This window comes from Anthonomus grandis, chromosome 5 (assembly GCF_022605725.1).
Source record: "Anthonomus grandis grandis chromosome 5, icAntGran1.3, whole genome shotgun sequence".
NCBI lineage: Eukaryota > Metazoa > Arthropoda > Insecta > Coleoptera > Curculionidae > Anthonomus > Anthonomus grandis.
The window spans coordinates 684,556-698,021 of record NC_065550.1 but is presented as its reverse complement, the minus strand read 5'-3'; the positions used below and the strand labels follow the sequence as shown (position 1 = coordinate 698,021).

At 30.4% G+C, this 13,466-nt stretch overlaps 1 protein-coding gene across 5 annotated transcripts in view; it reads left to right on the top strand.

Annotated features, from left to right (window-relative positions):
* The window catches only part of LOC126736033 (vasoactive intestinal polypeptide receptor-like), an 83,583-nt gene that overhangs the window by 23,482 nt on the left and 46,635 nt on the right, over window positions 1–13,466 (top strand). Inside the window, exon 1 of one of the 5 annotated variants that reach the window (XM_050440225.1) lies at window positions 4,338–4,629. The exons of 3 other annotated variants lie outside the window; for them this stretch is intronic. In XM_050440225.1, coding sequence (XP_050296182.1) covers window positions 4,420–4,629 — 210 coding nt within the window. In that variant the 5' untranslated portion in view covers window positions 4,338–4,419. Of the gene's footprint in view, window positions 1–4,337; window positions 4,630–10,093; window positions 10,324–13,466 lie in introns of those variants that run through there. One more of the 5 variants, XM_050440226.1, reaches the window with a different exon arrangement.

The window sequence follows — 13,466 nt, the reverse complement described above, 5'->3', positions numbered from 1 at the left end:
CAAAAACATTATAAAAAAGTTGTAGCACAAAAATTGCTCAAAATGTCTACTATTTTGCTCCAAAAACAAATTAGCCCTACGTGCGAAAGATCTTTTAAAAGCACGAAGCGTAACAGACGTAACACGTCTAAAAGACTCTTGTATGCGCTTCACCAGATCTTCCCTAGTTGAGGGTTTAATAAGATAAACTTCGGATTTAACACTTCCCCACAAGAAGAAATCCAGAGGCGTTAATTCCGGCCACCTAGAAGGTCATCCAGTAGGATTTATCCAGTATAAAGTTTTATAAATACCGGAGTAATGTTACCAACGGCGGTTGCCGGCTCACGAGTCGCGCGCGATGTCGAAGCGGCGCTTATAAAAATTGATAGTTTACTCAACACATGCAAAACTTTAGATGCATTATAACTTCTTTATCAGATAATTTTTTCTAGATAAATCTAATTCTTATCTAGATAAATACGTTCCTAAAACTTCGAAGAGAAAGCGCACATATCCGACATGGTTTACTCCACAAATATTAAGACTAATTAAGCAAAAACATAGAGCCTGAAAAAAATATAAGCGTTCTGCCAATCAACAGGACTTAAGTAACTTTCGCAACTTGTGCATACAAATAAAAGCAGACATCTCATGCAAGCATGATCACTCATATAAATCCTACTGCTCTAATCTTGAGCAAAATCTTCCAACACAACCAAACAACTTTTGGAAATTGATTTTAGGTTCACAAAAAAACAGTTCTATGCCATTTAATATGTATGATCAAACTGGTTCTCTCCTAACTGACCCCCAAAAAATAGCAGACACCTTTGCTCAATTTTTTTATGACTCATACAACAGAAGCGGGATGTGCTTCTGACAGAAGATAAATGAAATCAAGTATTCACATTGTGATACTATTAACATCACATCTTTCACAGAAAATGAAGTACTAAGTGCTTTAAAATCTGTTAAGCCCAAAGCTATAGTTGGTCCCGATAAAATACCTGCATTTCTTATATCTGACTGTGCGTATGCTTTTTGTAAACCCCTAACAACATTGTTTAATCTTGCCCTCAGAACTGGAGAATTTCCTCTGCTCTGGAAAAAATCTAAAATTATTCCTGTTCATAAAAAAATATATAAAACGATAATTATCGGCCAGTTACACTTTTCTACAGTTTTTGAGCGGGTCCTTCATTCAGCATTATACTTTCCTATAAAACATCTTATAGACACTAGACAGCATGGCTTCATGAAGGGCAGATCCACTACGACTAATCTTGTTACGATCACGGAATTTATTTGAGAATCTATAAATGATCCGTCTTGACCATTCCATTCTTATATCAAATCTTTCTGACCAATTTGGGTTTTCATCTTGTTTAACTTCCCTGATCTCTTCTTATCTCACTAAACGTCCTCAACATGTTGAATGCTTTGGACACAGCTCACCTGAAATAGTCGCTCCCTCAGGCGTACCACAAGGTTCCATATTGGGACTTCTACTTTTCAACTCATTTATTAATACCATTTCTAAGGACCTAGAAGTAAACAGCTTATTATACTGTGATGATAATAAATTATACTGTAGAATTGATACTATTGAGGACAGCATTAATCTCCAAGCAGCCATTAATGCAGTGAATGAATGGTGCAAGAATAACAACTTGCCTCTAAATGCTGTGTAGTCTCCTACTCCTTAAAAAAGAACTGTGTTACTTACCAATACAAAATTGATAAAGTGATACTACCAAGATCAACCCACTTCAAAGACTTGGGAGTCATTTTTGATAGCTCACTTTCATTTAGTTTTCATATCGAAGATATCATAAAAAGAAGTTATAAAATGCTGGGTTTTGTTATCAGGAACTCTCCATTCTTTGAGAATATCTCTAGCATTAAACTCCTGTACTTTACCTATGTTCGTTCAATTTTGGAATATTCTTCCCAAGTCTGGTCGCCACATTATCAAAACCATATTCAAGAGCTTGAAAATATACAGCGAAAATTTCTTAAATTCCTTTGGTTTAAATGCGAAAGAGTGTACCCGGAAATCTGCTTTTCACATGATCGTTTGCTTGAAAGATTTCAGGTAAAGTCTTTACAGGAAAGAAGGGATTCGGCAGATTTACAGTTCTTATATAAATTAATTAATGGCGTAATTGACTCGCCAAAGATCTTGCAACTTCTAAATTTACACACTCCTCGGCTACCAGTTCGCAGTTCTCAAACTTTTTACCTTTCAATACCTCGAACCAACATTACAAAATTTTCGCCTATCAGTAGGGCTTGCAATACATACAACTCTATACAGAATCAATGCGATATATTTAACTGTAGCCTAGCTGAAATTAAAAGAATTCGCTTAGTTTAGATAATCTTGTTTTCTTCTTTTTATATATTTATTAATAATTTATCATATCTGTAATATTAATTTTATTTTGATAAGATGAAGATGATTTCATGTTTATATACATCGTTTCCACTCTATTATTGGACGTTCTCTGTTGAGTGATGTAAGTAAATAAATAAATAAATAAATAAATATTTTTTTTAATTGTGCCGACATAACAAAATTAGTAAAGCGGAATTTTTTGCGTTGAGAAAATGCATTTAATGGAAGTTATAATGCATCTAAAGTGTTGAATGTATTGAGTAAGCTATCAATTTTTATAAGCGCCGCTTCGACATTGCTGGTATTCCGTTGCTAACATTACTCCAGTTTTATAAATATGTATACAAAAGTTAATTTTAATAACTAACCTAGCCTTCCAATCCATGTTTCATGTGTGTTGAAATTTATTGATAAAAACTCGATGGCGATCTTCTGTCTCTTAAAAATGAAAGTTATGTCGGTTCACAAAATCATTTCTGTGGAACGTACATTTATCAGTGAAGGGCACAAATTTTAAAATTTTACAAATTTTAAAAAATTATCATTGTCTGCTGTGTGATTTTATGCCGATTGACAAAAAGTTATTCTTTTTTCAAAATCATTTTTGACAAGTTCTTGATGTAACTGAGCATGATAGGGATGATATTTGTTTTTTTAAAAACATTTTCCCACGGACGATTTCGATATTTCTAAATTCTTACTTTCCAGTGTTTCTACAACCGACGTGCTGATTGCCAAATTTCTTCATTTAAAACCATTTTCGTTCTAGTTTGCTTTTTGTACTCTACGCTTCCAGTATGCTCGAATCGTTCTTTTAAGCTCTTCAACATCCTATTTACAGGATGTCGGTTATTAGGAAATTTTTCCTAATAAACTCTTAAGGCCAAAAAACTGCTCCCAAGGCATTCACCTATAACTTAATCATATTTACTAATTCTCGCTGAAAGTAATTCATTTTGACACAAATTTATTTAACATGAATGATTAATAAATATCATAATTGGCATACGTCACACAACAAAGAATAAATGAATCATGGCCAATTTTTTACTTGTTTTATAAATCTTTATTTTTATTTGAAATGAGATAAGCATCAAGGATTAATATTACTTGTCTCTACTACTATTATTTTATTACGGTTATTACAACTATATATATATTGTTTTAAATAAAGACATATTATTATTATTATTAATGTAAATAGGGCTTCTTTTTAAATACAGGGTGGTCACCCGTATCTATATAGTCAATTTGATTTTATTTGTGCTCCCCAATCGGTTCTTACTATCAATTTCTTTAAAGGAATCCAAAATAATTGTGCCTGAGCCTTTTGGTCAGGAAGGAAGATGTTCCAGAGAATACAATTTAGGCCAAAGAAGATGTTTATCTTTTTTTTGATGCTTCTACATTACCTAATATAATTATTGCCTAAAGTCTAAAGAAAAATTGGCAGATTTGTAAAACCAGAAACTTCTTGTTCTACACCATCGGCTGAACAAATATAATAGTTTTAAATTGGCTGAATTTTCAATTTTAATTTTCTCAAAATCTTAATTCTTTCAGAACCCACCATAGATAAACTAGTTCCAGAATCAAATAGTGCTATAATTCTATGGTCAATTCTAAATAAAAAGAGTATATAAATTTTGGACACCCTCTATAGTGTTTGCCGAATCGTGTCTACAATACCAATGAATAAAATTGGAAGCGTTAAATTTCATTTTTATATATTTATGTGATAACTCAATGTATCGATAGTGAAAAAAACGCAAACAAAGGGCAAGGGCGACAAAACAACCGCACCTATTAATCAGATAAAGGGATTTACCAATATTGACACGCGAAATTGTTTACCGACATAAATAAAACAAAATCGTTGCTTATATATTATTATTACAAACAAAAAGTTAAAACGTCTTTGTTATATTTTAATCGTATTATCCGTCACCACAAAGAACAAACAACCATATGGATATTGAAATCCGTTCGTACGCCCGTCAGATCGCTTTTCGTTCAATACTAAACAGTTCGAAAACAACATGCCAAGCAAAACCACAGATAACGAACACGGAAAAAAGGTGAAACATATTTTGGGACTCATAAAAAATGAGTGTTTTTTCAATTTCGCGAATACGTCGGACGATGGGTGTCCAAGAGTGTTTGACGGTTATTATTGCTGGCCCGAAAGCAAATCTGGACAATTAGTCGTCCAACCTTGCACGAATAAGTATATTATATCTGGGAACAAGGCAAGTAAATTATATATTTTTGTTTTTGTTAATTTTAGTTCATAAAAAGTCTCTTGTCATGTATTTATACAGGGTGTTTCAACATTGACCCTCAACATGGAGATCTCGGAATCATACGGAGATCGTTAAATTGGGGCGAAATTGAGAATTTTTGAGTTTTTAAAAATCAATTTAATTTTTTGTGAGCTTATTTTTTATCCGATTTTAAAATAATTTGCACTTTTACATTGCTACTTTTTTCGTGCTTCATGATGGGTTTCTGGATTTTTAATACGACTTTTCGTCTTTTGCCAACCATCATCAACTCTGTTTTTTCTAATGGAAGTTACATTGGATTTTTACATTTTTGAAATGTGTGCAAAATTACCTTGTTTACAAGTAATATCTATGTTTTGTAAAAACCCGAATTTTTGGAAAGAAACTAAATTTGCCGCAGTAGACTATTATAAACTGACATATGTTTTGTTAGTATTGTAGTACAAAGAGACAGGTATTTTACTAATAATTTAAGCAATTATGACTTTTACGGATAAAGAAAGGAAAAGATTGGATTAAAATTTATTATAAGTATGTAAGAATTACAATAAAAAAACCCTTTTTTTTATAAACAACTTAACTCTATTTTTCTTAAAATTACAAACTTTAACGCAAAAGACAGAATTAGTCTTATCAAAATATTCAAAAGCCAAGAATCAGAGTCGAGGGTTCGGTGCGTGCTTACGCTCGATGACGCCTAAAACCCCTCTGCCGGCCTTGCTTCCTTCAGTCGGGGTTCCCAGCCATGTTGTTGGCACCTTTTTCGAGTCCCCACCATTAGTGTCTCATTAAATAACTATTTATGACTGGAACTACATCGATCTTGCATTAGCCGGTGTTTTGGATTTTGAAGTTCGATGGCTGATTCCTAGGATTGTTTTCTTGTTTTTCATAAATCCTGATAAGTACGATACAAATGGCATTAAAACGTCAGAAGTGTGGTTGTAGTTGTGTTGTATTTTTTCTAGATGTATTCGAAGCGACAGCAACCGCTCCGTACTTCACTTAAAACTTTTAATAAACATCTTGGTATGTTTGGTTCTTTTAATAAGCTAAAAAGTAAATATGGAAATAGAATAGATGAAGAAACTTAAGAAAACTTACCGACTGAGGTATTGATTAGCGATTTTTGTGCTTATTGCGCTACATAAGAAAAATACTTTGCAGCTAAATGTGAACCCAGAGAAATCTACACCGAAAGTTTCCCAAAATAATATTGTCCCTCATACAAGTGCTTGTAGACAACTTAAAAAAGCGTATAAGAAACCATTTAAAATTAATTTAGCTCAAAAACTGTTTATCCCAATTTTCTTGATAATGTGATATGGACCGATGAAACTACATTTACAAACTGTGGTATTTTTAATACAAATAGTAAATGCATTTGTAAACAAAATAATCCCCGATAACTTCGGGACATTATTATTTCAAAAGATTTATCTTTTTATTTTAATGTTTTAAAATAAGTTATTTAATTTAGAATTTCTTGAAGTCAGAATTTTTAAAATTTTTGAAATAAATTTTAACATTTTCCGGACTTTCCGAACATTCTGATATTATTGCAGGCATTTGAAATAAAATATCGTTTTATTCCAGGATTAGTTTTTTTTCCATGTTTTTCGAGTATTTGAAATTATATTTCTTTTAATTTTAGCTTATTATGGTTTTAATTTTTTTTTTGTTTTTTTTAATTAAAAATTTTTGGAATCTTTTTTTAATTTTCCAAGTTTATCGAACAATTTTTTTAATACGTCAAATAAAAACTTGAGGTTTAATTTGTCGTTCTTAATCTCGCTATTTATATTTTAACCATGTAATTGAGGGACACTAAACTCTGCCATCAATATTCTAAGTATTTGGAATAAGCCTTCCTTTTATTCCAGGATTTCGGAGTCACTTTTCATGTCTCCCAGTCGTTTAAAATATTTTTTTGTTTAATTTTAGGTTTTTAAGGTAAATTATTGGCGTTTTTAATTATTTTTTTAATTTGAGAAACATGTTTTTAGACTTTTTTAGTAAGCTTTCTAGGCTTAACAAATAATTTTAAGTTATTCCAGGCATTTAAAATAAAATTTTCTTTTACTCCAGGCTTTTAGAATTAGCTGGTCTATTTTCCAGATGCTTGGAGTGATTTTTTATGACTGCCAGACATTTAGCGTAATTCTGTGGGTTTTCCAAAAAACTGGATTATACTTTTATTTTATTTCAAATATTTGATTTGTACGTTTTCCAATTGTACGTTTTCCAAAGATATCAATAATTTTTTTTATAGTTTCTAGGACTTTTGCGTAATCTTCTCTCTTCCAGACATTTAACGTAATTTTCTAAAATAAATCGGAAAATGAATTTGATGTCATTATAAAGAACGCTTAGAAAACATAAAAAATTACTACAAATGACTGGTAAAACAAGAAAATTACGCTAAATGCCTGTAAATTATGAAAAATTATTCCGAAAACTGAAAACTGGATGGATTATTGGAACTCTTAACGCAGATTCTTATAACCAGTTTTTAAGATCAGATTTTAAAGACCATTTGGATAACATGATTCGTTTAGAAGATTACTATATTTGATTTCATCATGATGGTGCTTCCCCACATAATACACAACAAGTTTCAAATTATCTTACAGAAAGGTTGGGTGATAGGTTGGATTAGAAGTTTTTTTATTGAGTAAATCGATTATAATTTAATCTTTGTTGCAATATTTACAGGTGTTTCGAAAATAATAATATGGTGTAACCTTAGAACAACTGAAATACTAAAATTAGCATTACCATGACACTACGGGCAATTTGTTTGCTTGCAACATCTATGATGCAATGATGCCAAATAATATCATAAAAATTTGTCACTTATTTTGAAAGGTACAAAATAATACTACTGTTCCTCTTAATAAAATATAAAGTATTTCTTTTCATAAAATATGATAAGATACTCTATCATATTTTAAGCAGTCAACATTCAAACTTAAATGAATATAGATAACGTATATTGGAGAAAAAGGCAACAACATCGCAACGCCGCTCGATAGTATTGTTGATTCCACCGATACAAGTAATCTTTACCAGTGACGTCGTCAAAAAATATTCACATGATAAATATATATTAATAATAGATTATGCTTTAAATTATAAAAAATATTACCGTTTATGATTTCTTTATGTGTTTTTTTAACGTACTTCAATACTTACTCAGGTACTTATATAATATAATACTTATATATAATAAAAAGCATTTTTATGGAAATTAAATATTTTATATTTAATATAGATTTCTTAATAAGTTTTTATTATTTTACGTTTATGACGACGGTTGTCCCTTAATATGATGTTATGATAATATCGGTATTTACTTGTGAAAAGATTGGATTACATTGCCTTTTTCCCATGGTGCGGCACAAGATTTTACCATCGTAACAGTTCACAAAAAAACTCAACTGCATCCTTTTTCAACCAAAAGTTAAAGAAAAAACACAGAACTTCATAAATGGCGAATGTAAATACAAGGCCGTTTATCAAGATGACATCAGCTTTTGCTCGCGGTGTTGCCATTTCAATTTTTTTCGAAGCAGTTTTAGGTATAAGAATGTTATATTTTTTTTTTGCTTTGAAGACATATATCTATTTCTACTTTTTATTTTTAATCCAAAATCTAACATCAATAAGTTAAATTAACATCATGATATGTGTTTATATATAGCTGAAAATTTCCTCTTTTAAAAATGCGTGTAAACTTGACAACAGAGAATCGATGAATATGTGCACATGTTGAACTCAAACAAAGTTGTTGTTTACTAATTCTAGCCTTTCAATATTCTAAGGGTGTATTTGATTTATATTTGTATTTGTGCATTTATTGACAGTTTAAATATTGTCTTGTCAGGTTATGCAAAGCCTACTGTGCCAAATCTAGTATTTTCCAAAAATGCAAGTTTTTAAAAATTACAAATATTGTGATATATTATTAAAGAGAGAATTTTGCAAGGACTTTAAAAATGTAAAAACTAAATATGGCGCCTATAAGAAAAAACAAAGGATGATGGTTGGCAAAAGACGAAACGTCGTATAAACAAATCTAAAAACACCATCATGTAGGACAAAAAAAGTGGCAATGCGAAAGTGCAAATTATTTTCAAATTGAATAAGAACCAAACTCATAAAAAAATAAACTCGATTTTTGAAAAATTTTTTTGAATATGTTCGAAACCACTCGGAATGTTTAAAAAACGGCATATTGCTAAGCTCAAAAATTCTCAACTTTGCCCCAATTTAACCATCTTCGGATCTCTAATAGATGCCGAGATCCCCATCTTGAGGGTCAAATTTAAAACACTCTGTATATAAAATGGTGGTAAATGTCGCCTCAGCTGTCCAGACAAAAATTCTGCTATGGCCTAAGGAAATTTGAGCATGTATCTTGAATTACATTCAATCGAAGTAGTTAATATTTCAAAAAAAATTGAAGTTCACCTAAATACTTTTATCCATAAGGTGATTTATAATCATTAACCTTTATAAAAACTTATTAAGAAGTCTGATATCTATAATAGGAGCACTCGTTTTTATGACACGTTTATTATTCCAAAAAATAAACTCCTCTTTTTAAACGATAATTTATTTATAACATAGCCAAGTGCGATAATGTTTAATCTAGTAATTTTAAAAATTGCTCATCAATCAACGGTTTTAAAAGGAAACAAAAATGATACTGCTCAAATCAATATTTTATTTATTTTGTCAATTCATGTTTTAATATTTATTTGGCTTATACGTCTTTTTTCTAAACTATATAATTTTTTTTATTAGGGTCAAAACTTAATTATTTGAAGTAAAGTGAGTGTCTTTAATTTTTTTATTCGCGGCACGTCTTGCGTGCCTGTAGTCATAGGGTTATATAAAGGTGTCTTATAGGTCGTTAAGTTATATACCATGACTAATAGTTATTTAACAGCTCTTTGAGTGACATAATGCTTTCGAAATGGTATATAACGTTACTTAGACTTCCGCCATGATTGTTTTGAAAAATAAACATAAACATAAAAAAAGAAGTACCGAAAAATCAATATATTTCACTTATTTTGTAAAAAATCATCACGATTTTACTATTTATGGTTTAACTATTTCACGAAACAAAGGCACCCGATAATATTTTGTGTAATATTAAAAAAATTAAAGGTTATGATTTCATTAATATCTAAATGCAATATAAAAAATACTAGGTATTTTGATGGCTCCTATATTTTTTCGAAGTGAATTAGTTACATTTACAGTAAAAAATGATTCACACATACATTTTTAGATACAAATTACTCTTAATTCCATTATCTCAAGGTAATAAATTATTTTCTGTCTCCTCCATTTTTAATTTGTTATACCTAGTATCTCATGATTCTCATGTCACCAAAGTGACAAGTCATTGTATTATTGTTTTTGAGAGGCAGAAAAGAGCCACAACGGTGTGCCAATGTGTATAACAGAGAAAAAAACATATTTATATTTAGAAACATCTGACAAGACGTGAAAAGTGAAAAGTGACATATGACAGAAAATAGTGATAGAACTATTTTGAACACTCTTATAGGCAAAGTATATAAGAGTAACCACAATATTTTCAACACTAGCTTATATCGCTTAAGTTTTTTAGAGGTTCTTCTGGTAAGTTTTATAACGGTTACGGAAATAGTTTGGTTACTGTTGACTCACAACTTAAACGTTTATAACGTTACCAAGTATGGGTTGCCGATACCCTTATAAACTCCCCATTTAAGCTCTTTAACAGGTTTATAGGAGTAACGGAAATATTTCGGTTACTATTTATATAACTGTAGGGTATATAAGGAAGGTGATATAACAGTTGCGACAAATATTATAAAACCAAAAATGTTTATTGGGAAGGCTCTTGTAGTACGTACGATTCTATTCAAATCTGTATTTATCTTACAAAAAAGAGCAGTAGTGCGATATATCTACCATCTCTCTCCCAGACAATCCGGTCGCCCATTCTTTACAAGGGGCGGTAATTGAAAAATACATTACCATATATTTTTATTCGGGAATTTGTTTGCTTAATGCATAGAAAGTACAGCTCAACGATTTTCTAAAATTATTAACCTTTACATGATTAACCTAATAATCCCCACTCTACGTTAACAAAGAAATCTGTGATTTATCACAGTAAAAAACTATTTAACCCTCTACCAATTAGCATTACGTAAATTAAAGACCATAAATAAAATAATATATTTTGATAAATTAAATTAATTAAAATGGAAAATTTAAAGCTAATGAGGAAAAATGCTAATTAACTATGGATTTTATAATGTAGATGAATATTTTGAACACGAATTTTAAGGAAAAGTATTATTATTTTAATAATTTTTTTTTTTGTGGTTGCTGGTTTTTTTATGCATTTAATATTATTTTAATAATTTTACTATAAATTACATTTATGTTTTCCTATGTTACTTGTGTCGAATTTGTTTGTTTGTACCACTACTTGTAGGTCAACAGCTAAAAGTGGACACGTCCTTTCTTAAATATTTGTATGTTTATTTTTTTTAGCTTTGTCAAAAATATTTAATAAAGCATATTTGATTTGATTGGAAATGCAACATTTTTACAATATAGCAGGTGTAAACTATGGGCTGCCTTGCTGTCTTTACGTATGAGTTTAACCTTTTACCCATTTACACTCACTCTGGCTTCTAAGCTGGTACAACTTAATCATATCGAAGTGGTCCGATGAAATATAGATCCGTGGTGGCAAAAAAACTCTTTGATATTTAAAGAGCTCCGATCGTAGAGGCCTGTTCCGCAATGTTATAGCCAAGTATTATAATCAAGATCAAATTATTTAATTTTGTGGAAATTGTACCGGAGTCTGGAAAAGTCAATAATTCCCTTAAAAAGTCATTTTCTCATAAATGTTTCCTTAACCCTTGTAGTTCCACTCCTCTGCTAAGTATGGACTTCTACAATACTACTTGTTGTCTTACTAAAGGTACATTTCCAAAGGACTGAAAAGGTGCTTATGTAGTTCCTTCTAAATCAAACGATTTTCGACCTAGTATTAAATCTAAACGATTTCGAATTAGTATCTTACCAGTACTCTCTAAAATAAGGTTGTAACTGAATAACTCACTTCTTTTTTTATAAGAGTAATATTCTGCCTGCGTGTCATTTTGATTTTTCAAGAATCACAGTTGATAAGAATCACGGTTGGTAAGAATCACAATACTACTACAGCCTTCCTTCCGGTATCTGATAACATTTTTAAGACTTGAGATGCAAACTTGTGCAGTTGCCTCATTATTTTTGTAAGGCTATAAAATATCAATTTTTATTAACTAAGTTAACATATTATGGTATTGGGGATGCCGTTCTTTTCAAATTATTTTATCAATCGAAAATACTGTTCTGCACAATGACTTCAACTTCAACTGTGAAGTAAAAAAATTACTCAAGTTGTTCTTGAAGACAGTGTGCTGGGTCCTCTTCTGTTTTGATTCTATACAGTAGACTTTTCTCAATTTCTTCAACATTTTACATTTCGTCAATTTGTGGATAACAAAATGAAATGCAAGTTTATTACCTACTCTTTCAATCCGAATAATATTTCTGTGGCATTTAAGGATACATGAACACTGATTTTCAAAGCATACGCAATGTGTCCATAGCTCACAGACTCGTCCTTAATGATAATAATAAATATTCAATTAATTTTGTTTGATAAATCTAAAGAAACTGTTTTGAATGATCAGTATTTTTCATGGGCTCTAAATATTATTCTGTTAGCCCAATAGACTTTATATCGATTTAGATAGAAGATTCTGGAGCAATGTATCATGTCCTTTGATACATAATTGACTCTTTGACTTTGTTTTGAATTGCTTGACTCAATATGATCAACTGTCTGCAAAAAATTAAAATTCCTTGCCAAAGGTTTGGCATATTTTTTTAAATAATTTATCAGTACCATATTTCGTGTTTGGTCTTTCAAGTCAAACTAACTCTTACCAGGATATCTATATTAGAAACTTAACATTCTTTCTAATTTTCGTGCCGCAAATTCGGTTCGGATTTCTACCACCATGATGATGAGGTATGATATATACAGGGTGGTCCATTTAACTTGAGACATCAGACTTCAGACTTATATACCTTAGCAAAAAATTTACAACCATGTTCCTCTATGTATCAGACAAATTTTAGAAGTTAAGAAATTCAAAAAGGAATTAAAATCACTTTTATTATCCAGGGCATATTATAGCCTTGACGATTTTTTTAATGATACCTTTTAACCTGTGCTCTGACATCATTTTAGTGTTTTAGTTTTGTTTCCTGTTAAATAATTTAATTTGCTTCTTCTAAATTCTGTTTTATTGACAGCTTTACTTATTTTTTAATGAAATTTATCAAAAAGATGCTTTTTTTTTCTCAATCTGTTTTGTTATGATTAATTTTGGTAATGTGTGTAAATTTTATGGTAAAGTGTTTTAGATGTTATGTTTGTTTGAAATTTGAAATTTAAAGTGAATTTGAAATTTTTTAGTTTTTAGGATGCTTGTACACAAGATTTTGTTGTCTTACGTAATATAGCACATTTTCTTTCATCGCAATATCTCGAAAACTAAACATGTATCCAGAAAATCTTTCATGTGAAGTTTGAATGGTTTCCAGAGGGCCATAAAACGACGTCATTGGTTTGATCTTGAGGGGACGTTTTCAAGGTCAAATGAAGGTCAACTTCACTTTTTTGCATAGAAACCTCTATTGTTTTTAATATTATCTCATTTAGG